The sequence below is a fragment of the Phyllostomus hastatus genome, unplaced genomic scaffold (assembly GCF_019186645.2).
Source record: "Phyllostomus hastatus isolate PE091 unplaced genomic scaffold, TTU_PhHast_1.1 phas_contig_118, whole genome shotgun sequence".
In the NCBI taxonomy this organism is placed as follows: domain Eukaryota; kingdom Metazoa; phylum Chordata; class Mammalia; order Chiroptera; family Phyllostomidae; genus Phyllostomus; species Phyllostomus hastatus.
Window position 1 is genome coordinate 642,229 of NW_025333543.1, and position 27,883 is coordinate 670,111.

The 27,883-nt window shown below is 37.3% G+C and overlaps 1 protein-coding gene across 1 annotated transcript in view; it reads left to right on the plus strand.

Annotated features, from left to right (window-relative positions):
• The first annotated feature begins 6,402 nt into the window (after nt 1-6,402).
• Nucleotides 6,403-27,883, plus strand: part of SLC13A1 (solute carrier family 13 member 1) — a 112,151-nt gene continuing 90,670 nt past the window's right edge. The window contains exon 1 of the mRNA XM_045847691.1: nt 6,403-6,523. Coding sequence (XP_045703647.1) covers nt 6,425-6,523 — 99 coding nt within the window. The 5' untranslated portion in view covers nt 6,403-6,424. The remainder of the gene's footprint in view (nt 6,524-27,883) is intronic.

The window sequence follows — 27,883 nt, forward strand, 5'->3', positions numbered from 1 at the left end:
GATGGGTCAGCTTGACAATAAACTGGATTGTGTCAATGTCACCTAATACACTTAAAATGAAATCACCATTAGAAACTACGCTAACACTTTGTCTTTTCCTTGTCATAAAGGACAAGAGATGTTCCAGGCTCAAAGGGACAATATTTTGAGTGGTAAATATCATGAGATAAATACTTTTTTTTTCTGACAGAGAAAAATGGACATATTCAGCTATGAGCAACAGTGAATTCAGAGCCGAACTGAGATTATTAGGGGAAATTTTTTATGTCACCAGTTTGTTTAAACTAGTCTCTCTAGCTATACCCTAAAGCAGTTTCTGACCGACTAAGCTGAAGTATATAAACTTTAGAAGAAGAGTGAAAACTCTTGACATCAGCTGGGATCATATAGTACTTCTTTGTGATCTATTTCACTGGATACTTGGTTTTCATTTCTAAGAGTCCTAGAATCATAGCAATCGTCTCAGAGCACCTGAAACTCTGGTCTGCTTTCCCATCCAGGTGCTGACAATAAATGCTACAACCAGGAGTTCTGAGTTAACTTTTAATCCCCTAAAATGTTACCCATTCCCACGAGGATTATAACACCGTCTCAGTGTCCAGACTGCTGGCAAAGAACTAGTACATGAGGAGACTGGGCAGGGGAGTCGGGGATAAGCACGGAGAGGAGCTGGAGTAAGGAGGGCTCTGGAAATTTTAGGGTAGCTTCATTCAATTTTTTTTCCTAATGGTATGTATGGTATGTGTTCTAGAATGTTCTTCTTCCTCTTCCCTCCTTTCCAATATCCCTCCCGATTCCATCCCTGAATGTTCCCCTTTCATTTCCCGAGATAGAGCCATCATAAGGGTTGGTCAAGAGAGAGCCCTTCCCCACCACCCTGATAGTGGGCGTGAGCAGCTACGTCTGGGCTCCTGCGCTCAGGTGTTCTGACAACTGCTGTTTTTGCTGCAGGTAGGTCCCTTTGTTTGGAATTTGCTTTGATCCTCAGTTCGTGGGAGTTCAGGTCCTCACCTCATAGAACACAGTTCAATCTTCATCTGTTCAGTCAGTCATTTACTTCACAGCATTGGAGGAATGATTATTGAAGTTGTGGTTAATAATAAATGATCCCAATTTAGGTGTTCAGGGACCTGTGGGTGAATCTAGAATCTCTAGGTATATTATCCTACATTAGATAAGGACTTTATCCTTTATTTTAGGAAGTGAAAATAAAATTTGATACAGTTAACTGATGAGGGCCTGGAAATTTTACTGTATACATTATCTGTACATTTTACTTTCATCAAGAAGATTCATCATCTTAAGAAATAAGAGAGGCAACCATGAAGACATTGAAAACATTAAAAGTGCCAAGGTAAATGACTCTGGATGCCAGTTAAAAAGAGGGGGAAATGATCTCATTTTTATAGTACCTAAAAAACGCTTTGGGCACAGCTCACATACAGTCCTCAAAGAGTAAACCTCTCACAGAGCAGCGTCTGGAAGCTATGGAATTTATGAAGGTAACCTGATATATAAGTGGGAATTCACCATGAGTGACTTTCAGAATGAGTGACTAGTGGGGGCTAAGACACAACCGACTGTCAGGAGAAAATCTGACTTAAATTCCTTGACTTGATAGATAATTGTTTAAAACTGGCATGCATTTTGAACTCTAAAAATTCTTAGAGTGAAAAAAGGAATGCATAATTGAAGCAAATGCAGTGTCTTTTTTCTTTATGTGTATTTTTCAATTACAGTTGACATTCAGTGTTATACTAGTTTCAGTGGCTAGACATTTATGTAACTTACAAAGGGATCCCCCTTGACACCACATATATTTACTATAGTATTATTGACTAGTTATGTACAAATGCACCTGGCTGTTTTCACCAACAGTAAAAGCATTTGGACCTTTTTTCCCGCTTAGGCAAAATGTATACTGAATATACACACCTTCTCATTTAAGTGTTTATGGGTAATTTTGCAATGGAGCAAATAGTCCCCCTCTGACCCAGCCATATCTCTTTGCAAGCTTAAATACTCTACTGATGAACTGCTCTTGTAACCTATAATATATCAGCAATGCAGCTAATTGGTTTCCATTTATCTATATTTAGAGTTAACTTTAGAGAAATTTTTCACTGAGTATTCACTTATCCCTAGCACTTTTCTAGGGACACAAGGAAAATAAATTAATGCTCCCTGTAATCAAGAGTTAGCAATCTTATTGAAGATTTAAAACTTAACATGCATTATTAAAATAGTAAAAAATATGTCAGTCTCCTTATGGACCAAAATGTGACTTATAGATACTAACTCAATGATTCTTATATGTTAGTACCCATAAAACTATGTAATAAGCCACTGAAACATGAAGATTCCCAAGCCACAATTTGATCCAATAGGGCAGAAAATCTGCATTTTTCTCAAGCACCCAGATTATCTTGATGCAGCTGAACCAAGGAGCTTCCTCAGTAGATGCATGGAAATTTAGGAATTGGGGGTTTGGGGAAGGACTGGAATTATCAGGGTGAATTTATAGAAAGCAGGAGGCATGAGATGAGGTTGAAAGGTCTAACTTCAAGGATAGGTGAAATAAAGACAGAGAAGGGAAGCATATTCTTGGAAAAGGGAGAAGTCTGAAGAAAAGCCCAAAGTTGGGAGCAAATGTGACCTAAGAAAAGGACAACCAGAAGACAAGCCTGAGAGAATGAGGTGGCCACATAAAGGCTGGTGGCCCCTCCCCTCATGTTGCATGTCCATACAACTCAAGCATCTTGGATAATCTAACTTCTTTATAAAGTTAACCAGAATATGTAAAGAAAAAAATCTTTCTTTTTTATGCCTGAACATGAGCTTCACGTTAGTTATGTCTAATCATAAGTTTCAATGGATATTAAAAAACTAACCTCTAGAGCTACAATTCCTAAACCAACCAAACCAATGCCTGTATACAAACTCTAAATGTGATGATTTAGTGTTTAGTGTCAAATTAATAGTCATTATGGCAGACACATGCCTTAGGATCCAGAAAGAACTGGACTTGAATCCTTCTTATATCACCCATATGTGAGACACTTTACTTGGCCATTTGATTTGAGTTTCCAAATATCTAAAATAGAAATAATAATAGCAACATAAACATACATACCTTGAATTGGGTTTTGAAGATTAATTGAGGTGGTAAATGTAAACTCTCTAAAACATAGTCGATATCTGTGAGCAAATAAACAATATCTGTAATAGTTTTTATATTTGTAAAAAAACATGTTTTAAGTGGACTAATCCATGATTGTACAATGGTGTGATTCATTTTGGATCAGATAGATAAAACTGCACAGCTGTGATGTATTAAGAGATATTTATGATTTTTTGTACAAAAAAAGAGATGAAATTTAATTGTGGAACTGGTTAACAATGTGATGTGTTTTATTCATTTTGTCATTGTTGTACAATTGTCTCCATTTTCACCCCACCATGCCCTCCCAACCCACCCATCCCTGCCTCCCACCCTCAAACCCACCCTCTTAGGCTTTGTCCATGTGTCCTTCATACCTGTTCCTTGATGCCCTTCCCCATTATCCCTCTCCCTCCTCCTCTCTGGTTACTGTCAGTTTGTTCTTTATTTCAATGTCTCTGGTGAACCTCATCCCCTGGATTCCCCTGGTTGAGGATGAAATAAGTTGTCCCGGACACAATCTGTTCCTATGGGAAAAGGGGTAGCAATTTCCTCTAGTGGAGAATATCCAGAGCCCTTCTCTAAAGCGGCTTTTATTGGGATCAGTATGTGCAGGGGTATACAGCATGCAGGCATAGCTCATTAATCAATATCCAAAGGCTATAGTTATAGAAAACAGATATTATATATAGATGACAATTGAAGAAACACAGAGATCTGCCTCAGGTCAGGGTCTGTTAGACATGCTGACGCCAGATGGTTGTTAAGACATATTTCATGAGATAAGGAGTTCACTCCTTATGCTTTGAATTTAAACATATGGTTTATACCAACAGGGCTACAGCAGAGCAAAGCAAACTTCAAAGGATACAACGTATTCTTCAGGTCTGATTTCCCACGGGAATCCTTGGTGTTAGTATTGGGTCATGCCTGCCTTCTGCATATCCGGCTTTCTGGTGGAGACTTAGAGGCCTCTTTCAAGGCCTTGCTTGTGCAGGGCTACAGCCTCCAATACCACAGAGTGGTCCCTAACACTCTGATGTATTTTGCTTGCTTGCTTGTTTTGTTGATTAGGTTCCGCTTATAGGTGAGATCATATGGTATTTCCAAGTGATGTGGTTTAAAGGATACACTAAGATATGTTTCCAAGAGACCCAAAGTCTTCTTTTAGAGTTTCATTCCCTGGAGACTCATGCAGAGGTATGGAGCTTGTATCAGTCATTCCCGTTTACTGTAGGTGATTTTTTCAGATCTTTTCACTCTGTGACAGTGGAGAGAAAACTACTGAGGAACAAGAGATTTGCTGGACAGAAAGAAAGGCTGGAATTATTCTGTAGAAGGGGAACCATTCTGTAAGATCGAGCTGGCTAGAACCACAGGCCATCATCTGAGGGTTCTGCAAACCTGCATCTGGTGAGAAATGGGCACCAGAATCAGGAAAGTGGGGTACAGGAAGGAGGCAGTGACAAATGTCAAGAGCTTTTCTTTTAGCCTCTGTCTGGTTTGAATATTGTTGTTCCCTGTACTTTAAATTCCTCATTTCCATTAAATGAGGAATGCCTTTTTATTTCTGGTGTCATATCATGAAGTAAAATGCCTTTTTATTTCTGGTGTCATATCATGAAGTAAAATCTTCTCCAATGAGAAAGAAAGATTCACATGGTCTCAGCAGGTGACTGAGGGAAGTCTGAGAACAGAAATGGTTTCTTCAAAAAATAGTCTTTTTTAAAAATAAAAGCAATGAACTGTCATATAGAAAAACTAAGTATTAAAACTGCTTTAAGTAATTCAATTCCTTTAATGTGATTTTAAACACTATTTATTATTACTGTCTATTGTTACTCACTATTTATTACTCTTATTATTTATAATTACCTCCTCTTTCATCTGAGAAATTCAAGATATAATATGCCTTTCTGGTTTGGAGACTTTTCCTGTTTACTATTCTGATTTCCTAAATCACTATGTGTAATATATCTTGAGAAAGTTGTACTTTTAGAGGGAAAATGATTTTTCCTTAACATTAACAATACAGTGAGTGTTGGTGACAGAATTATTTTCCTTGATGGAAAAAGAAAGCAGAGTTACATTAGTATGGAATTAGAAATAAGGTCTAAATGGTAACCATAAATTAGATAAAAGTGAAGTCATTCTGACAAAATAAATGAACTATAAATTATAGAAAGGAATGTCTTTTGTTTATACCTGGGGCTGGGTGCAGAGTAGTAGCTCATCTGAGGTTTATGGGATGATTAATTTACAGCACAATGAGAAACAAACCAGAGTCCCTAGCACAGAGTAGTTTCAAAACACATCCTCCGTATCACTGCCAGAACAGTCCCCATCTTCACACATACAAAGACTCACACACACATGCATGCGCTGGCGCGCACGCGCACACACACACACACACACACACACCTTATGACTCATCTCCATGCAGCTTCTCTGGTGATTATCTAGTCAGTATCTCAACTCAATACTGAAAAAGTCTTGCAGGGGATTGCTTATATAAGGCTTTACAATAACTTTCGGTTTCTTATACAAAGAGGCAACAGTGTCCAGGAAATACAAAAACCATGAAGTAAGTATTGGGCAGTTGAGTGTGGTATGGGGGACAAAAATGCTATTCAATTTCGGAAGCAGTGTTATTTATTTTTTGAACGTGAGCCAAGGTTCCCTGAATAAGAGAGGTCAGGAGTTCTTCAGTGGGTCCAATTTCACATTGGCAGTGTAGAAGTTTGCCTCAAACTTTATTTGAGAAGTTCCAGAAAAATCCTCTGTACCGAAAACTTTTCCCTTCACTGAAATTCCTACTATTGGAATTGCTGTTTCAGTTCACATGTGCTTCCTTAGATAGGGCGCTGGAGGAACCCAATCAAGGTGTCACCTAAGTGTGATAACTACTCCTGTTTGGAGTCCAGAAGTCAGAAACATCGGAAGGGGTGGAGGGAGGGTCCTCATCTTGGGCAAACTCAACCAACCTTACTGTTTTGCCTTCTCCTAGACTTAGCCAGTTAATGTAAGCACAAAAAATAGGGAAAGAAGTTTTGGTTTTTTATTTCCTGCAAACATTGTTGGACTTATCTCTCCATAGTAATCATGACAGTAAAACAATAAAGATTGAGATTTAATTTTAACTCATGTGGGTCAGTCTAGGGCAGAAAGTGAAGATGATGAGCTAGAGAAATATTAATCCAGGCTGGTTATTTAACTTCAGCCTCATTTTGAGGAGAGCACTATCAAAGGCACCTGCTCAGGACAATGAAACTCTTCCGTGAAATTTTGGTTTATCGCCGGTTAATCCTCGTGGTTTTCACTCTGTTGATTCTGCTGCCCCTGCCTATCATCATCCAAACAAAGGTAAGTGAACCTGGACAACAGGCTGGTGGATTTCCTGATTTAATTGTCCTTCATTGTTGGTCCAGATTTTAGCATACTTGTAAGCACTTTTCTGTTTGCTTTTAAGTGTAGTCAGTCTATTAAGTCCAAAGTGATAAAGTTGGTGCATTTTTAATCTCGTGGTGAAATGATTTGAATCAGTGAACATTCAGTGAGTACCTCCTCTGGGCCAGACTTGATGAATGTCACTTGCTGGGGAGAGGCCCTGAAGCCTGGCTCTCTGCTTTAAGTCCTAGATTGATCACATCCAAGCTGTGTGACCTGGGCAGGTTACTTAACCTCTCTGTGCTTCTGTTTTTTCATATGTAAGACTGACTGGGACAGTAACAGGCTTGTTGTGGGAATTAAATGTGTCATCAAGCACTAAAGCAGTGGCTGGTATATAGTAAGTGGGGCAGTGTGGGTCTCCCCAAATGTGTTGACTCCACAGCTGTTACTATTCCCACTGTAATGCCTCTTCTCTGAGTACAGAAAAGCAAGTATCAATCCAGATTATTCTATTCTGAGTTAAAAGAGGATTGTGCTAATTATAATACCATTGGTATTCCAGTTTCCCACAGAAGTTGGACACCAATCTGGTACTCTCTGAGGGAAATCCGCGTGAGCTAATGAAAAATCCTTTTTGGCTCTGCCAGGCTCTCCTCTACCAGCAGACCCGGCAAAGGCACAGGCCTCTGCTGCCAGCAGCTGCAGGTTGTCTGCTGCCAGGGGCAACCACTCCACTGCAGCCTCCAGGCGGCTCTCTCCTGGGACTGAGACCTCCTCCTCTTGTTCTCAGTGGATGAAGGGAAGAATTCCCCACTTCTTTTGGTCAAACATTGTTCCAAGTGGCCAGATCCTTAGGGAGTTTCCAGTGAAAACAGAAGGCATAGTCAGATTGTTTTTGGTTGGGTTGGTTTTGTTTTGCAAATTGTGTGATAATCCTCCTCTATCCTCCCAGCCCATCCCATTCCAGCTACTTCTGATCACTCCTTTATGAGTCTCTGGGAACCACTAGAGGTCAAATTTGAGTCAGACATAGGGCTCTAATCTGAATGCCTACCTCCAACCCTCTCTGAAGACTTGTTACTGCATCTAGCATGCATGATGGCCTCTTACCAGCTCCCCTGGTCCTGAAATCCCCTACAACCAGCTGGATCCCACCATGAACACAACCTAGTTCATATCTGGACCCCTGCTATCTCTTGGTTAGTCTCAGCATTGGTCCTTACTTTACAGCAGTAAAAATAAGAAATTAAACTAATCAAGACAAACTTTGACCATGATTGCACATTATCTGTGCTGCTTCTTTGACATATAAACCCAGGACACTGATTATCTTCCATAATTTTCAGAGAAAATGAATATAAACTCTTTTAAAGAGAAAACAAGTAAATAAATAAAAAGCAATGATTTCAGTGCATGATTCATTCATTAACTGGAAATTATATTCTTGCTGGGAAATGCAGTCATTGATTTTTTTTCAAGGTGCTGTGATAAGAGTACATTAGGTCTGTGAGGAGACTAGGGGCATGGCATTTAATGAACTGTGTTCCTCATTCCTTTCCCTCTAATCAACTCATTTGTTAAAACTCAAGTAATGTTAATGAGATGTTTTTTTCCTAGTTCAATAACATGATTTCATTTTTTGGCTACTCTAAATGCATAGTTAATCATTTCAACTGCCATTTAAACTAAAAAAAGATTATTTTAACTATTGCTTACAATGAAAGCAGAATTTTTTTCCAGAGAATATGGACCTTTGGAGGGTATAAAATTTAAGTAAAGGCTTACTTTGACATGGATGCATATCAACTTATTATAACTTTCAGGTTACCAAACTGGAGAGCCCTCTGCTTTAAAAACATACAGAAACAGAACAATAAAAGATTCAAGAAAAACAAAATGTTAATTTTGGTTTATAAAAACACAATAACTCTACATGACCTAGAACCAACAAACAATGAATTCTTGACTTTTTTTCCATTTTTCTACTGGTTATTGAGTTGTTTGTATAGACTGACCTTAACCCTTACCTTAATTCCATCTCAAGTCAAAAGGTGCCATCAATGATGAGAGACAGTCTGTTGTTTTGCGATGCAATGCTCAAGGAAAAAGAAGGGATACACTCAGCTTTACCTAAATAACCTTGTTTAACCTTGCTATAAACAATAAGGAAATCACCTGTGTTTTATCATTCTCACTTGACATTTGAGGAAAATGATGCTCAAAGGTAGTGACTCAATGAAGGCCCCAAGGATGCTATAGAAACTAGATTTGAACTTGTGTTCTGTCAGAATTTGTAATTAATGCTTTAACAGTGGTTTTCTTTCCGTCTTTTCTATATTTTGTACTGTTAAAGATTTACCCTCTATTTTTTTTAATCCTCACCTGAGGATATGTTTTACTGATATTAGAGAGAGAGGAAGGGCAGGGCAGGAGTGGGGAGAGAGAGAGAAAGAGAGACAGAGGCAGAGAGAGATGAAAGAGAAACATTGATTGGTTGCCTCCTTATGTGCCCAGACCAGGGACTGAACCCACAAACTAGGTGTGTGCTCTGACCAGGAATTGAACTCGCAACTTTTTGGTGCATAGGACAATGCTCCAACCAGCTAAGCCACCCAGCTGGGCCTACCCTCTATCTTGAAAACTTATATAAAGTATGGCTTAATATTCATTTATCAACAACTCAGGCATTTCTCTTCATGATAATGCTTTAAACCATAGAAGAGGTAATACAGCCATTTCCTTAATTGACCTCATGCAACTCAATGTCTTTAACGTAGAAAACTGTAGTGATTTTAATCACTAGGGGTGGGCCTTGTTAACCAGAAGAAAGGTTCAGGCTGTAATAAAGAACATAAGTCATTTATTTTAGCAAAAACATTGCAATCCAGGAGACACAGATTCAGGTAACTCCAACTGTGCTCTGGAGATTAAAAATGTAATTCTTTTATGCAAGTGAAGGATTGCTGCTGACTAAGTTAATAGTCATTGGTTAGTTCCAATATCCAAACAAGGGGGATGAACGTTACAAGGAGGAGGTAAAGTCCAGTGTGTGTCCATACAGCAGTTGTTTTTCTAGGATGTTTATGACTTCAGCCTTGAGCTGACTTTAGCAACAGGTATAGCAAGTTAATAGCAGTCAAGAGAACCAGGACTCAAGATATTAATTAGCCCTACTTCCTTAATAGCCTCCTGACTCTATTTTAAGGTGACTCTGTTAACCATGCTTATTCTATTTCTCCACTATCAGCCCATGAGAACTGGAGTAGCGGTCAATCTTCTTATATGCCATTTGATGAATGTCCCCGAGTCCCAGCTATACAAGCTGATCATCATCAACTTGTCAGAATATGGTGCCCTTTCCCTTTCATATCAAATGCTCTCCATGAGTCATGGCATTAAGTTGGCATCTTAATATCTTTAAACTGGAAGAGACCTTAGAACTGTGTGTTTTAATTTTCATGGAAATGATATTTTATAGCAAAGGAGAGTATGTCTCACCCTAGAAGCCCATGGGCATAAGTTAAACAGGAACTCAAGTTTTATCTTTATGAGTTAGGTTTTATTACCAGCCCATTTTTTGCATATTAGAAACAGAGACAAAAACAAGTAAATAGGTTGACAAAATGTGGTTACATAGATGTTTTTGTAACGGAACTCAAGGGGTTGGCCACTTGGGGTGCTCAGCCATACACTGGTCAATTACCTGTTGATTTGTTCTTTGCATTTGGCTGCACTTATCAGGTTGGTTCCTGTCAAGTTCATCCTGTTTGCAGCTGGTCACAAAACACAGTGCTACCTTTTAACATTTAGCAAGAAGAGCATTTAGTAAGAATGGCCCATACCATGACATCATTGTCCTATTTAACATTTCCAGTTAACATCTGTCTGACTCTAGAGCCAGCAATTTCAACCACAACTAAATACTGTATCCTTACAGCTTTCACAGTGGTAATAATTATACTCCAATACACTGGTGTAAATGACGCTTTACTAATGGAATTCATCTTCTTTATTGCTTAACACTGAATCACAGAAATGCTGTCTTTGTAATTGTTACATAGACATCAAAGTAGCCTTAGTTCTTCCCCAATTAGTAGTTACTGATCAGTAAGACAGCCTATAATGTAATTTCTATTTATACAAATATTTGAATGAAGTTAACACTTGCACTTATTTTTTTGCATTTTGGAGAGAGGTTTCTTAAATATTCCTAGATTTAAAAAACTTGGTAAAACTGGCCTAGGCTATGTCCATATTCCCAGTGATATTCTCTGTGCAACATTGTTCTTTTGTGACTATTTCTAACATCTTGTTCAGTTTTACTCTTTTCAGTACTCTGTGCTATTTCCTTATTTATTTTTCCAGCTCTTGGCTTATCTTTGTGTTTCTATAATGAAACAAAAAGATGACAAAGAAGGCCAGGTTTGTGTGAGGAGCAGTAGAAGGAGAAAAACTGAAGTAATTTTTTTTTGTTTGTAGAGTGCATTTCTTCCAGGTGTGTCCGTATCTGTCTAGTCTATCCATCAATTAGGACCCTTTCTGAGAAACAGGGAAACAGTCACACAGCCATGGAGCAGCATTTCCTGGTTGACTCATTGTCAAACTAAGACTAGATTTCAATTTTCTCTCAGGTACTTCTGGACTTCTCTAGAAAACATTTTACACCAAAAGAGATTTAAAAAGAGAAGAGAATGAGAGTCAGTGCAGCAGGGAGTTAGTGCCCCCCAAAGATTCAAGGAAGAAGCCCCACCAAGCCTCATTCCTTAGCTTTAAGCCCAGACAAAACACATAACAAAATTATTTGCAAGAAAGCATGGGTTAGAGAGGGAGGAAATCTAGCTTTAAAGGCCGGCTCTATTTCACATGCTGTTTCCTTTACAATATATTCATTTTTTACATCATGAATTTCAAAGTTAGAATAGAAATTATAATAAAAGAAATGATACATGATGAGAGACTTATGGTGCTGAATCTAAATTAAACAGATGGGAGAAACAGTGCTTGTAAAGAACTGTAAACTTTGAAGGGATAAAAGATCTACTTAGAACTCTGATGAAGAAAATGAAATTGAGGGGGAGAAGATTTAAATCAACTACAAGTGAAAGAGGGAGGACAGCATACTCCAAAGAAACAAAGAATTTTTAAAGGGCCAAATCAAGTAATTAAATATTTTAATGAGAAACAATTGATATAATTTTTAATGTTGCTTTAAAATATTGTAAGGATATAAGATAAGGGGGAAATTCTATCAACTCTAAGAAAGTGAATATTTTAAACACAAAAGCACATCAAAATGGAGGGCAAGAAAAAACAAAATAGAAATCATGCTAACAGTAATGTGACCAGTGAACAAAACCAAGAAAATCTAAATTTGATATATTTTTTATCTCATGAATATTTTATGACAAATTGCTAAGCCCAAAGTGTTGTGCTAAGTAAACTGTGGCACCTAAGCATATGTTTAAATTAATGTTAATGCTTTCAAGTAGCTTGTACAATGGCTGAAAAGTTAATATATACTATGGCAAATGTTAATCACACAATAAGGTTGTATATAAATACAAATAATTTGTTATCAATGTGTAATTAATGTGTGGATAAACCTCTAACAGTCCTACTTGTCCATGACCTATTACTCCTATATCCTTTATCTCAGAGTATCTGCTACTCTGCTACCCTTCACCCCATTTCCAAGCCTGAAAAATATGTGTCTTCTCAGATGCCCTAGTTTTTCCTAAGCTCCCATCACTCAGTCTGTGTTATTTTACCTCTTATAGTTGTATTACACCCCCCTAGTCTGCTTCCCCATCTTCATTGCAGCTGGCACTGCCTCCTTGAGTGTGACTTCATTTCTTTCTTTCTTAGATGATTTTCACACTCTTCCTGTCAAGTCTCCAGCCAGAGTACTAATTTTAAAATATCAACCTGGTCCTATATCCATGGTCAAACTTCTTCAGGGGACCCCTTTTGCAATCAGGGGGAAATATTTAAACCAAACATGTACACACTGATGGATCTTTAAGGTTTTGCCATTTCATTGTCCTCACAACCCTCTCCAAAGCCCCTAATGCCTTTGTCCTCCATTCACATTTTCCACACCAGCAATATTTCCCTATTTGCAGTCCTAGAATGCCCATGACTAGTGCCTCTGTCCTTGTGCATGCTGCATCCTCTCATGCATGCTTTCTCCTCTTGGCAAAGGCAGCTCAGGCTTTTACATGAACTGAGTAGCATCCTCCATATTCTCATTGCATCATGGGTACTTTGGCCTTCATTAGAGTACATATTCCATTTCATTTTTTCCCCTGCCATCTAGACTGAAAATACCTAAAGAACATAGAACATATTATTTAATTTGCTTCTCCAGCACCAAACACAGTGCCTACCACATGGCAGATAGATGATAACTCTGCTGAATAGATGAACTGATGATCTGTCATGACAGAAGGATATGGAGAATAAGGCCAGATTTTGTAGGAAAGATAGGATGTAGGAGAGAGAAGGTAATAAAAAGGAGGAACTTCAAGTAGAGTGAAGAGTTACTAAGGGGCAGATAAGAATGCTGGTATAACAGAAGAGTGTTTCTTCCACAAGCTCTTCTTTACCTTCCATAATATATTTTTATACTTAGTTTGATAACAATAATTAATGTTAATGTCCACTGTAAACCTCATAACAACCATTAGAAATAGTATTATCATTCCCACTTTACAGATGAGCAGAGACTCATAGAGGTTAAGAAATTTTCCCAAAGTCACGTGGTCTGTAAAGGGAGCAGAAAGATTTAAACACAAGTCTGTCTGACTCCCAATGCCATTGATGATATTGCTTCTTCAGTGGTATTTACATCAGACCTTTAAAAGCTTGAGCATAGGTTATCTTACTCCATTGTTCCTGCGTTTGCAATTACTGAAAGCATGTATTGAGATGAGGCTTCCTCTGCCTAGATTGCACAGCAAACACAACTCATGATTGGCCAAAAGTGTAAGCAAGAAATAAACTTTGGTTGCTTAAACTGCTGAGATTTAGGGAGTTTTGCCCCAGTGTAGCCTCAACTGTCTTTTATCCAGCATATTCTGAAAAATTTACCAGATGATTCTTTTGTGCTACCCCTGGCTCATTACCTCACTAGTAAAAGGAACAGGGCTCTTATAAGAGTTTTAAATGTTATGTCTGTGGATCAGCTTCCCCAAATTTACCCCAGGTATTTGCTTAAAATCAGAGCCTCTGGATGTGAAGTACAGGATACTGCTCACTTAACAGACTCCTAATGTGGCTGAAGCAGTTAATCCATGGACTGCATTTTTTTTTAATATTTTATTTATTTTTAGGGAGGGAAGGGAGGGAGTTGGAGAGAGAAAGAGAGAGAGAGAGAGAGAGAGAGAGATATCAATGTGCGGTTGCTGGGGGTTATGGCCTGCAACCCAGGAATGTACCCTGGCTGGGAATCGAACCTGGGACATTTTGGTTCCCAGCCTGCGCTCAATCCACTGAGCTACGCCAGCCAGGGCTCATGGACTGCATTTTGATCAGATTAAAGCATAATCAGGTTAGAGAACTTAATGATCTCTCAGGCAATTTCCAGTTCTACTGTGTGCATGGGGAGTAAAGACAGTATGTCTCCATTGCTAACTAGTTGCAGAGATTAAATGAAAAGAAGGAGTTAAAAATGTCCCTATAATTGGCATAATGCAGTCACCAATTGCTTTTCCTTGATTTCCATTTGGGCTAAAAATGAACAAGAAATGCTAGTTAGTTTTTCTTGACTTTGTATTTGAGTCCCTTCTTACTCTCCATCTTCCAAGATAAGGATATTTCAAGTCATTTCAAGTTTTGCAGTGTACATGGATTAGGTCTTGAGAAATCATTGCAGCATTAGTGGTAGGTAGGTGTATCACAAATGATGCAAAGCTCTTTACAGGCTCTCTCAAACAATAATAGTGGTTTTCTTGTAGCATACAGATTCAGAATACATGACTTTTCTCTTTTCTTAATTTCTTTGTGTTCTCTTTAGAAAATCAATTGCAGTGAGTGAGGCCTGTGATTGGTCCTACTTTTCTCAAGCTGTGCTAAGAGATCATATCCACATAGGTACTAATTCATCAGTCAAATTGCTTCCTAATATCACTCACAATGTCATTAAAAATAAGGGGAAGAGAGAGAAAACTATATTTTAAAGCCTAATTTATATTTCAATTCCATCTGGAGCCATAATTTAAAATAGAACCAAAGTGATTTTTAAATATAATCAGCCAAGATAATTTGACAGAGCTTGGTGGTAATGGGAGGGGGAGGGGCCGCTATTATCCAAATTGCCTAGTCATAGCTTAATTTACCTTTTCCACCTGTGCAGCAAGTGCCCTGACTGCGGGTAGCTGAGGTGGTTAAGATGAAATATGACTATGATATAGTTCAATGGGGCTTGGGGAAGTAAGTGGGAGAATGTCAACTATGGGAAATTAGCCTATCCTGGTAAAAATTTTCATTCCAACTCTAGTTTATTGGCAAGAGAGATGTCAGCTCCAGAAAAAATGTAATGACATTCACCCACTGGGTTGAGGGTCAAGATATCAGTGCCAATCAAATAGGAAATAAAACAGAAAAGAGAATAAGCAAAGAGGTTCTTATGCTAATGAACTTTATGCCTAGGGTAGTGACTGAGTGTTTTTTATATAGGGAGCAAGATATACTAATAAAAACAATAGTAGAAACAACACAGAGGGGAAACATTCAGTCATTCATTAAATATTACTGAACACTCACTACAGGTCAGGCACTGTTTTAAGTGCTGAGAATAGAGCAATAAATAAAATGAGGTATGCTCTCAGGGAGTTTATGCTTGGATTGAGTCCCAACTCTATCACATACTAGCAATGTGATCACTGATCCTTAGTTCAACATGGAATTTTGGTGATGAGTAAATAAATGATATGGAACACCAACAATTGTATCTGGCATGTAATAAGTATCCATTCTCTTACTTAATCATAAGATCAAAGAAAAGATTTGTTTTACTTGGCAAATATTTTCACTTCTTAAATAAGCTTTTCTATATGTAAAGGCTATGATCAGGAGTCTAGCTGAAAGTTATATATTTAGGATGTCCCACCCACACCCAAATTCCTTTCTTCACTCTAAATACAAAACAAATAAATATTTCTGTAGATCAGAACGGGTCAGAAAAGCAAACAAGTGGAGTGAAGGTGAGAAATTATGGTCTTATGTGCCCGACGCCATTCTGGCATCAGAGTCAGGTTCAATGTCATAAACTAAGGGCTAGAGATTGGTTTTGCATTTTCCTGGCAGGACAGGACCTCAGGCTTCCAGGATAAGGTAGATTCTGGACTGGAAGCTACGGACTGTCTGGAGGCAATTGTAAAACTTCTAGATGAAGAATAATGAGTACAGAAAGAAGAAACACACACACACCAAAAGACCACTGCCACTCAGGATAAATCTGAAAATTAAATTTCAAATTACAATAAGACAATTAAGAAAGACTGACAAGGAAATCAACACAGAGTTGAAAACACTCTAAATGAAACAAAAATAATAGGAAAATCAGCAGGCAAGAAAAAGGAAAAATTCACAAAAATAATAACAAAGTATTTTTTCAAATAGGGATATATCAGTTACACACCAACAAAGTGGATAACACAAAAGAAATGGATAAATTCCTAGAAACACACAACCAATCAAGACTAAATCATAAAGAAATAGAAAACCTTGAATAGACCAAAAGGAGTAAGGATCTTGAATCAGTAATCGAAAACCTACCACCACCAACAAAAGCCCTGGACCAGATGGCTTCACTGGTGCATTGTACCAAATATTTTTTTAATAGTTGACAGTATTGCAGATGGCCCCTATTTCCCCTGACATTTGCCCTCTCTTTTCAAACTCTCCCGGAAAGCTAAAGAGGAAAGAACACTTCCAAAATGATTTTATGAGACTAACATTATTACCCTTATACCAAAGACAGACAAAGAAAGACACTAAAATAAAAGAAAATTGCAGACCTGAATTCCTTGTGAACATACGACAAGGACTTTCCAGAAAGCATTCCATGATGTAATATGAAAAATAGAGGCATTTATTGAAGACGATACGAGGTACAAGAAACATTGTACCTAGGACAATGATGCCTCAGTCCCCTCAAAGTAGGCTCTTTTGGACCTCACACAGTACTCCCAATTGCCATCAGCTGCCCTGTTGTATTTCCCTGACTCTCAACAGTCTGAAATCTCTTCCCTTTCAAAGGTGATTTTAGCTTTGGTAAAAGCCAGAAGTTGTAAGGTATCACATCTGGGCTGTAGAGGGGCTGAGTCAACTGGGTGATTTGATGTTTTACCAAAAAATTCTGCATGAGATGTGATGCATGAGTGGGTATGTTGTCATGATGAAGCTTCCAATTACCAGTTACCCATAGATGTGGCCCTCTGAATCATCTGAATAGTTTCTATGGATGAATGTTCAAGCTTAATGCAACATTTGATGCAGATTCATTGCTCTACTCACTCAGTCCTTTTGAATGTGACAGCCACACAGTACACATGCTCATTGAACAGCGTCTACTGCCCCCACTGACTAGTTCAATGAAGTTGTTCTTGTTCACACATGCACATTCTAGTCCACTTTCCTTGGCTGCCAGGTTACATTGATATCATGCAAACCATTCTCATTATATTAACAATGGCTGAACTTTTTCTGGATAGACCTCGTACATGTAAAATTCCTAAAGGGATAGTAACAAGTTGAATTTATTAGAACAGTAAAAGGATTATGACCAAGTGGAATTTATCCCAGAAATACAAGGATATGGAATATATACAGGATTTTCCTAATAGATGTAAACAAACCATTTGACAAAAATTCAATATACCTTCATGATAAAACCTCAACAGATTAGGTGTAAGAGCAAACTTCAACATACTATGTGATATATATGACAAGCCCCTGGTTCACATCATACTCAGTGGTAAAAAATTGAAAGTTTTTCCTGTAAGATCAGGAATAAGACAAGGATGCCCCCTCTCACCACTTCTATTCAACATAGTATTGGAAGTACTAGACAGAGCAATTAGGCAAGAAGAAGAAATAAAAGGCTTCAAACTGAAAAGGAACAGGTAAATTTATCTCTGTGTGCAGAAAACATGATCTTATACATACAAAACCCTAAAACAAAAACAATGTTAGAACTAATAAACAGATTCAGTACAGTTGCAGGATTCCAAAATCAGCATCAAAAATCAGTTGTGTTTTTATACACTAACAAGTAACTATCAGACACAAAAATTAAGAAAAAATCCCATTTACAATAACATTATTAAAAAAACAATAATAAACTTAACCAAGGAATTTCACCTTCTACAATGAAGACCATAAAATACTGAAGAAAGAAATTAAAGGAGTCACAAGTGAATAGAAAGATATCCCAGGTTCATGGATTGAAAGGCTTAATATTGTTAAAATGTCCATATTATTCAAAGAAATCTACAGATTCAATGTTACCCCTATCAAAATACTAATGACATTTTTAACATAAATAGATAAAGCAGCTGTAAAATTAATATGTTACCACCAAAGACCTGGAATGATCAAAGCGGTTTGAGCAAAAAGAACAAAGCTTGAGAGGAACCGACCTGCCTGTGGGGTTCCTGGGAGCCAATGACTGGGCTGTCTAGTCAGACCACCACCGCTGTCCAGCCCAGCACTGCTGGCTGCACAGAGTCGGGAAGGCTGTGGATCAGCTCAGCATCTTGAGTTCCTCGGGTGGCACGAGAGAAGGCATGGGAGATGCAGGCTCCAGAAACAGAAAGTAGGGAGCTGCCCTGCCTGAGGTTGAAGATATCTAGAAGAAGCAGGGTCAGCACATGGCTACCACCTGGTGTTACATTACAGCTGTGGGGAAAGATTCAGAGAAAAACTTTAAACTGTCAGAGGCTCTGAAAGGAAGCTGGCCAGCCCTGACCGTGAAAGACTGAGTTTTAGGGGGAGGGAAAGCATTTGGAAAACAGGACCCCCGGGACCAGTGCTACACCATGGGGGCCATACAGAAACTCTTTTAAAAGGGGGAGCTGAGGTGAGATCTGAGGATCGGCAGGGACCCGGGGCTCTCATGCTTATGCGTTCAGGTAGGGAGCAGCAGCTTTGCTAACCAAAAACTCAGAGACAGAGAATACGTTGAAGGAATGGGAGGACTGGACCCAACTGGATTCATGAGGAGACAGCAGCTCAGAGTGGAGAACCCAGGCCAAACCTACAAGAGAGCAGCAGGATTGGGTCTGGAAGGTAGGAGCTAAATGCTTGAAATTTGGGGCAGTCAGCCAGATCCTTTCACAGACAGGTGAACCCAACCCCCACTTATGGGACTGCAAACTCCCAGGATCATGTAGGCCAATCTCAGAAATTTCCTGCAGTGTACATAATCTCAGGGAAAAGAAGAAAGTGTGCTGATAGGACCCTTCACCAGGCACTACATGAAACACAGCTCCCTGGGCCCCAAACTACTAAACCCAGCAGAGCAGAGAAAATAAAGACAGAGGCCACAAGGCACTATCTTCTCTCCTGCATAGTTGTTTAACATTCTTTTCATATCCTTCAAGTTTGGACATAATATGGCAACAGGTTTTGTAACATACTTTATTTCAAATATATATTGCTCTTCCCTTCTCTTACTCCATACTACCTCCTTCCTCCCTCTTTGTATTTTTGTTTTAAATTCTATTTTCTCTCTTGCTATGGCATGGTTTTATTCCATACTCTTGCTGTCACTCCTCCCTCCAGTCTCTCAATACCATTTGTGATTGTCATTAGTCTTCCCACATTCCTTTTCTCGTTCTTAAAATACCCTTACCCTCTCTTCACCTTTATGAATCTTTGGTTGTAGGTTGTGGATAAAGAGTTCAATGTTACAGTTCTTTAATCTTATTTCTAGATAGTCATTATCTTTGTATTTGAAATCTCAAATTTCACCATTCCCCTCTCATAGTCCATTTTGCTTTCCCCTACCCTTTCCTGTTTTCATTATGACATTAATATTTCTGTGTCTGAACCAAGTTTTCATTCTGCATTCTTAGTATTCCTTCTCCCTCTATCTTCTCAGAATAACTTCTCTTTCCTCCAGACATCTCTTAAGCTCTTCTTTCTTTCATTTTCCCCCCTTATTCCAATCTTAGCTCATTGGTTGTTGATATTGCTATGGGAAAGCTTTTTCTACAATTAGGACCATATTATTTGAAATAAAATATATATATAGTTGTTGTTGTGGTTGTCTGTTTTCTCTCTCATTAGATGTATACATATATATTTAAATTTTGGTTTTAACCTAATACTGTATGTTTCCTTTCTCTTACTCCATTCTACCATCCCTCCTTTCTTTGTTATTTATGAAGTAAATTTTATTTTATTAACCTCTTTGCCTTCTCTTTATTCCCTCTTGTTATTGCCCCTCCCTATACCCTTGCAAAATCTCTTTTCTTTCAGTGTCATATCATATTCATTTTTCCTTTCTTATAATAGTCTTAATCTCTTTACACCCTTATTAATATTGGCTCACTTGCTGTTGATAGTGTAATTGGTGGTGGAGGTTACTTTTGAGGGTGTGGGTCTGTTTGTTTTTTTGTTCTGGAAGCATCTGTACAGCAGCATACAAGACATGCTAAGTGGGGTGACTCTCAGTCAGCTCCAGGGAGGAACCCACCAAAGAATGACCCAATGACAACCAAAAACCCAACTACAACCACAGAGCCCACATAAACAGCATAAAGGGCAGTGCAAGAGCATGAAGCTCAGGTGATCAAGGAGACTGAACCACTGAGTCCTACAGGTCTCCTGCCACAGATGTTCACACCATGAAGACAGGGAGTCAAAGAAGATCAATTTAACAAGCAGAAACAAACCAGAAGAATCACTTAAAATGGAAAGACAAAGAAACAACCTCTAGTTGAAAGGAAAGGAGGAATCCCCAGAAATACTGCTAAATGAAATTGAGGTGACCAAACTATCAGACACTGAGTTCAAAATAATGGTTATAAAGATGCTCAAGAGGCTCAGGGAGAACTTCAAAGAACTCCAGGGATGCTTTAAGGTACTTACCGAAAATTTCATCAGCATGAAAAAGACATAGAACCTATCAATACAAGCCAAGGGTAAATGAAAAATGCAATATTTGAAATGAGGAACACAGTAGAAGGAATTAAAAGCAGGATAGATCAGGCAGAGAATCAAATCAGCAAGCTGGAGACAAGGTAGAAAAAAATTACCAGGCAAAGCAACAAAACAAAAAAAGACTCAAGAAGAACAAAGAAGTGTTAAGGGAGCTGCAGGAGAACATGAAACATAATAATATCCATGTAATAGGGATACCAGAAGGCAAAGAAGAAAAAGAGCAAGGGATAGAAAACCTGTTTGAAAAAGTAATGAGAGAAAACTTCCCCAACTTGATGGGAGAAAAAGTCACTCAAGTCCAGGAAGTTCAGGAAACCACAGAGGGTCCAATCAAGAGGAATCCAAAGAAGCCCACGCTAAGACATACCATAATAAAAGTGGCAAACAAAGACATAATTATAAAGACAGCAAGGGGAGAAGCAGATAGTAACATACAAGGAAGCCCCAATAAGGCTAGCAACTGATTTCCCAACAGAAACACTACAACCCTGAAGGGAATGGCAAAAAATATTTCAAGTAATGAAAAGCAAAGGACTGAAACCAAGATTACTCTACCTAGCAAGGGTCTCATTTAAAACTAAAAGTAAAATAAGGAGTTTCCCAGACAGAAGAAAGCAAAAAAAATACACCTCCCCCAAAGCAGCACTGCAAGACATGCTAAAGGAACTGCTTCAAGAAGATGAAGGAAAAGAGAGAGAAGGCAGGGGGAGGAGGACACAGGTACAAAGGGGAAAAATAGCAATGAATAAGTACCTATCAACTGTAACATTTAATGTAAATGGCTTAAATGCTCCCATCCAAAGACATAGGGTAGCTGAATGGATAAGAAAATATAACCTGTATATGTGCTGTCACAAGAGACCCACCTCAAAACAAAAGACCTACACAGACTGAAACTGAAGGAATGGAAAAAAAATATTCCAAGCTAATGGACAGGGGAAAAAAAGGGTAGCAATGCTTATATCGACAAAATAGACTTCAAAACAAAGGACATAGAGACACAGAAGGACACTTCATAATATAAGGGTAGAATCCAATAAGAAGACATAAACATTGTGACCATACATGCACCCAACATAAGAGTGCCCAAACATATAAGAAAATCTTGGAGGACCTCAAGAACGATATAGAGAGCAACATACTTAAAGTAGGGGATTTTAACATTTCACTATCCACAATGGATAGATCTCCCAAACGAAGAATCAACAAGGGTATCATGGCACTGAGCAACACTTCAAATCAAATGGATTTAACTGATGCATACAGAACATTTTACCCTAAAGAAGCAAATTCTATGTTCTTTTCAAATACACATGAAATATTTTCAAAGATAGACCACATGGTAGGACATAATACAAACCTTAACAAACAAAAAAAATGAAATCATATCAAGCATTTTCTCAGATCACAAGGGCTTGAAACTGGAAACCAACCTCAAGGAAAAAAAAAACAAAAACAATCAAATTCATGGACACTGAATAACATGTTATTAAACAACAAATGGGTTATCAACAAGATCAAGGAATAAATCAAAACATTTCTAGAAACAAATGAAAATGAACACACAACTCCACAAAACCTATGGGACCCAGCAAAGGCAGTCATGAGAGAGAAGTTCATAGTAATACAGGCCTACCTAAAAAATATAGATACATTTAAAATAAACAACCTAACCCTACATCTAAGAAGAACAACAAACAAAGAGCAAAGTCCAGGAGGGAAATAATCAAGATCAGAGCAGAATTAAATGACACAGAGACTAAAAGAACAATTCAAAGAATCAACAAATCCAGGAGCTGGTTCTTTGAAAAGATAAACAAAATAGACAAGTCTTTAACCAGGCTCATCAAGAAAAAAAGAAAGAAGACCCAAATAAGTAAAACCAGTAATGAAAGAGGAGAGATTACAACTGATACCACAGAAATACATAGGATTGCAAGAAATGTCTACGAAAGCTATATGCCAAGAAATTTGACAACTTGGGCAAAATGGACAAATTTCTAGAAACATATAATCTTCTAAAACTGAGTCAAGAAGAAGCAGAAAGTCTGAATAAATTGATAACAGTTAGTGAAATTGAAGCTATAATCAAACAACTCCTGGCACACAAAAGCCTTTGACAGAATGGTTTCACAGATCAATTTTACCAAACATTTAGGGAAAAGCTAATTCTTATCCTTCTCAAACTATTTTTTAAAAAATCCAAGAAGATGGAAGATTCCAAAACTCTTTTTATGCGTCCAGATTTATTCTAATTCTAAAACCAGATGAAGACAACGAAGAAAGAATACTACAAGCCAATATCATTGATGAACATAAATGCTAAAATACTCAACAAAATATTGGCAGACTGGATCCAGCAATACATTAAAAAGATCATACACCATGATCAAGTGGGATTCATCCCAGGGATGCAAGGATGGTACAATATTCTCAAATCAATAAAAGTAATACATCACATAAAAGGAAAGACAAAAATCACATCATCATAACAATAGATGCTGAAAAAGTATTTGATAAAGTACAGCACCCATTTATGGTAAAAGCACTCAGCAAAGTGGGAGTAGAAGAAGCATACCTCAACATAATAAAGGCCATATATGACAGACCTACAGCCAACATCATACGCAATAGGCAAAAACTAAAAGCTTTCCCCCTAAGAACAGGAACAAAACAAGAGTGTAGGTTTTCACCACTTATATTCAACATAGTATTGGGAATTCTAGCTACAAGATCAGACAAGAAACAGAAATAAAATGTATCCAAATTGGAAAGGAGGAAGTGAAACTGTCATTGTTTGCAGATGACATGAGAGTGTACAAGAAAACCCTAGAGACTCCACCAAAAAACTACTTGACCTAATAAGTGAATTTGGTAAAACAGCAGAATACAAAGTTAATATTCAGAAATCAAAGGCATTTTTGTATACCAACAATGAAATATCAGAAACAGAAATTAGGAAAAAAAATCTCATTACTATAGTAACAAGAAAAATAGAGTACCTGGCAATAAACTTAAAGGTAAAAGACATGTACTCAGAAAACTATATAACACTGAAGAAGGAAATTAAGAAAAACACAAATAAATGGAAGCATATACCATGTTCATTGGTTGGCAGAAATAACATTATCAAAATGTCTGTACTACCCAAAGCAACTTATAGATTCAACACAATCCCTGTCAAAATACTAATGATATATTTCACAGAATATAGAACAAATATTTTTTAAAAATTTATATGGAACCATAAATGACCCTGAATAGCCTCAGTAATTTAGAGAAAGAACAGTAGGAGGGATCATAATATCTGATATCAAACTATACTACAAGGCCACAGTAATCAAAACAGTGTGATACTGGCATAAGAAGAAACACATAGATCAGTGGAACAGAATAGAAAGCCCAGAAATAAACCCAAGTCTCTATGTTTGATAATATTTGACAAAGGGTGCAAGAACATAAAGTGAAGTAAAAATAGCCTCTTCAACAAATAGTGTTGGGAGAGCTAGACAGGTACATGCAAAAAGAAAAAAAAAAGAAACTAGACCACCAACTTACACCATACACCAAAATAAATTTGAGATGGACAAAAGACTTAAATATGTCATGACACTATAAAAGTCCTGGAGGAGAAAATAAGCAGAAAAATTTCAGATATCCCATGCAGCAATATTTTCACCTATATGTTACTGAGGGCAAGGATATAAAGGAAAGAATAAGCAAATGGGACTACATCAAACTAAAAAGCTTCTGCATGGCTAAAGAAAAACATCAACAAAAGGAAAAGGGAACCAATTGTATGGGAAAACATATTTGCTAATGATATCTTGGACATGGGTTTGATTTCCAAATATAAAAAGAACTCACATGTCTCCACATCAGGACAGCAATCCAATTAAAAAATGGGCAAAGGACCTGAATAGACACTTCCCCAAGGAGGACATACAGAAGGCCCATAGACATATGAAAGAATGCTCAACATCACTAGCCATTAGAGAGGTGCAAATTAAAACCACCATGAGATATCACTTTATACTGGTCAGAATGACCCTCATTAATAAATCAAGAAACAAGTGCTGGTGAGGCTGGGGAGAGAAGGGAACCCTAGCACACTGTTGATGGGAATGCAAACTGGTGCAGCCACTGTGGAAAACAGTATGGAATTTCCTCAAAAACTAAGAGTGGAGCCACTTTTTGATCCAGTGATTCCACTGCTGGGATTATACCCTAAAAATCTTAAAACACCAGTTCAAAAGATCCTATGCACCCCAATGTTCATAGTAATTTTATTTATAGTAACTATTGCTGGAAATGGCCTACATGCCCATCAGTAAATGAGTGGAACAAAAAACCATGGTACATTTACACAATGGAATACTACTCAATGGAAAGAAAAAAGGAGCTCCTACTTTTATAACAGCATGGATGGAACTGGAAAGTATTATGCTAAGTGAAATAAGCCAGGTGGCTAAAGACAAATACCATATGATCTCACCTAAAAGTGTAACCTAATGAACAAAACAAACAAATGAGCAAAATAGAACAAGAGACATGGAAATAAAGAACAAACTGACAGTGACCAGAGTTGGGGGAGAGTAGGATAACAGGGGAAAGAAGGGGAAGGGACAAGGAACATGTATACATGTCCCACAGGCATGGACAACAGGGTGGGGATTGACTGTGGGAGTGGAAACAGGTGGGGCAGGGGAAAGCACATGCCAAAAAATTGGGACAACTCTAGTTGAGCAATAATAATAAAAAAAAGAACAAAGCTTGAGGCATCATGTATCCTGATTTCATCATGGAAATGCAAATTAAAGCCACAATGAAATATCACCTCATGCCTATTAGGATAGCTTTTATTAGGAAAAAGGATTGTCTTGGCTATGATGTAGAGCCAGCAGTGTCCAACCTTTTGGTGTCTCTGGGCCACAATGGAAGAAGAGTTGTCTTGGATCACACATTAAACACATCGTGACATGTAATCATAAAATAACATCATCATGTTTTAAGTAAATTAAGATTTTGTATTGGGCCACATTCACAGCCATCCTGGACTGTGTGTGGCCCAGAAGCCGCAGGTTGTACACCCCTGAACCCTTTTATTCTGTTGGTGAGAACTTAAAATGATGCAGACACTATGGAAAACTGTATGGAGGTTCTTTAAAAAATTAAAAGTAGAACTACCATGTGATCCAGCCATCTTACTTATATGTATATATCCAAAAACAGTGAAATCAGCATCTTGAAGAAATGTCTGTACCCCTATATTTATTTCCACATTTACTAACAATATCCAAAATAACAATTTAAATGTATATTAATGGATGAATGGATAAAGAAAATGTGGTATGCATTTTTGTATATATGCATATAAATATGTAAATGGAATTTATTTCAGCCTTTAAAAAAAACAAGGAAATCCTGCCATATGCAATACCATAGATAAACCTGGAGGATGTTATCCTAAGTTAAAGCCAGTCACAGAAAGACAAATACAACATGATTCCACTTTTATGAGGTACCTAAAATAGTAAAACTCACACAGGTAGAGAGTAGGATGATAGTTGACAGGGGCTGGGTGAGGAGAGAAATAGAGAATTGTTCAACAGTATAAAGTTCAGTTATGTAAGATGACTCAGTTTTAGAGATCTACAGCACACTATAGAGTCAAGAAGTAACAATACTCCATTGTGTACTTAAAATTTTTGTTAGGAGAGTATATCTCATGTTAAGTGTTCTTACCATAAACCAAACCAAAACAAACGAAACAAAAAAGCATGAGGGACATGAGGAAACTTGTGGATGTGATGAATATGTTCATTACCTTGATTGTGGAGGTAGTCACATAGATGCATATGTTTGATACTCAGCAAATTGTTATGAAGTTAATATGGGTAGGTTTTTTGTATATCAGTTATACCTCGTTAAAGCTGTTTTTTAAAAAAATATATAAAAGGAGAACAGATGAATATAAAAAAAGGCTAGTAAGAAATTTGGAAATGAAAAAATAGTCTCTGAAATTAAAAAAACAACAAATGAAATAAACTATAAACTTTAACTGAGTACACTTGAAGACAATCAATGAGCTGAGAAAGAATATTAGGATTTCATGTAAAAATAAGGCAGAAAAATAAAGAAATGTGTTTTAAGTGAAGAATAATTTAAAGGATTATATCAGAATTCCCAACATACATGTAAAAGGCATTCCTGAAAAAAAAGAAAAATAGAAGTGAGATTATACTTAAAGTTGTAATGGTTGAATTCTTCAGAATTAAAATATGTATAAAATATAAATGTATATGAAAATACATTTCTAAGTACAAAACAATTTAATTAAATACTATCCCATGTTGGTATATCTTAAATGAAACTTCACACCACCCAAGATTAAGAAAAAAATTTAAAGCTACCAAACAGAAAAATCTCTACAAAAGGATGGTAATTAGATTAATTTCTCATTCTCAACATTAATGAAGATATCTAGCAAAAATATCCAAGACCCTTGTGTAGAACACCAGAAAATATAGAAGGGATTTAATAAATACATAAATGAATGGAAAAGTTCATAGATGGGAATATTTCAAGCCACATCTTACTTTATAAAGTTTGTGTAATTTGAATAAAAATCTAAAATTCAAAAATAAGAGTAAAAAACCTAAAACTATTAAGTTTGAGAGAAATGTAAGATTAGGGACTTGAGATACAGTTGGTAACATTTTTTTGAAAAGCTATAGTAATTAAAAGTGCTTAATGTTTCAAGCACTGATTTCTACTTAATCCCTTCACCCTTCTCACTCAAAGACAAAAAGACTCATGGATGCTGACAACCGTAGGGTGATTGTTAGAGGGAAGGGGGTTGGGGAGGTAGAAGAGGGTAAAAGGGGATAAATGGTGAAGGAGAGAGACTTGACTTCAAGTGGTAAAAACACAATTCCATAAAGAGATAATGTTTTGTAGAATTGTATACCTGAAACCTATATAATTTTATTAACCAGTGTCATCCTAATAAATTCAATAACATATTAAAAAATTAAAGAACTGATTTTTAAAAGATGGTAGTGTGGGGAGGACAAAAATAAAAGTCCCTGCATTTGTAGAAATTTGGCACAGGAAATATGTAGCAATGTGAATTAGTGGGCATAAAATAAACCATCCAATTAA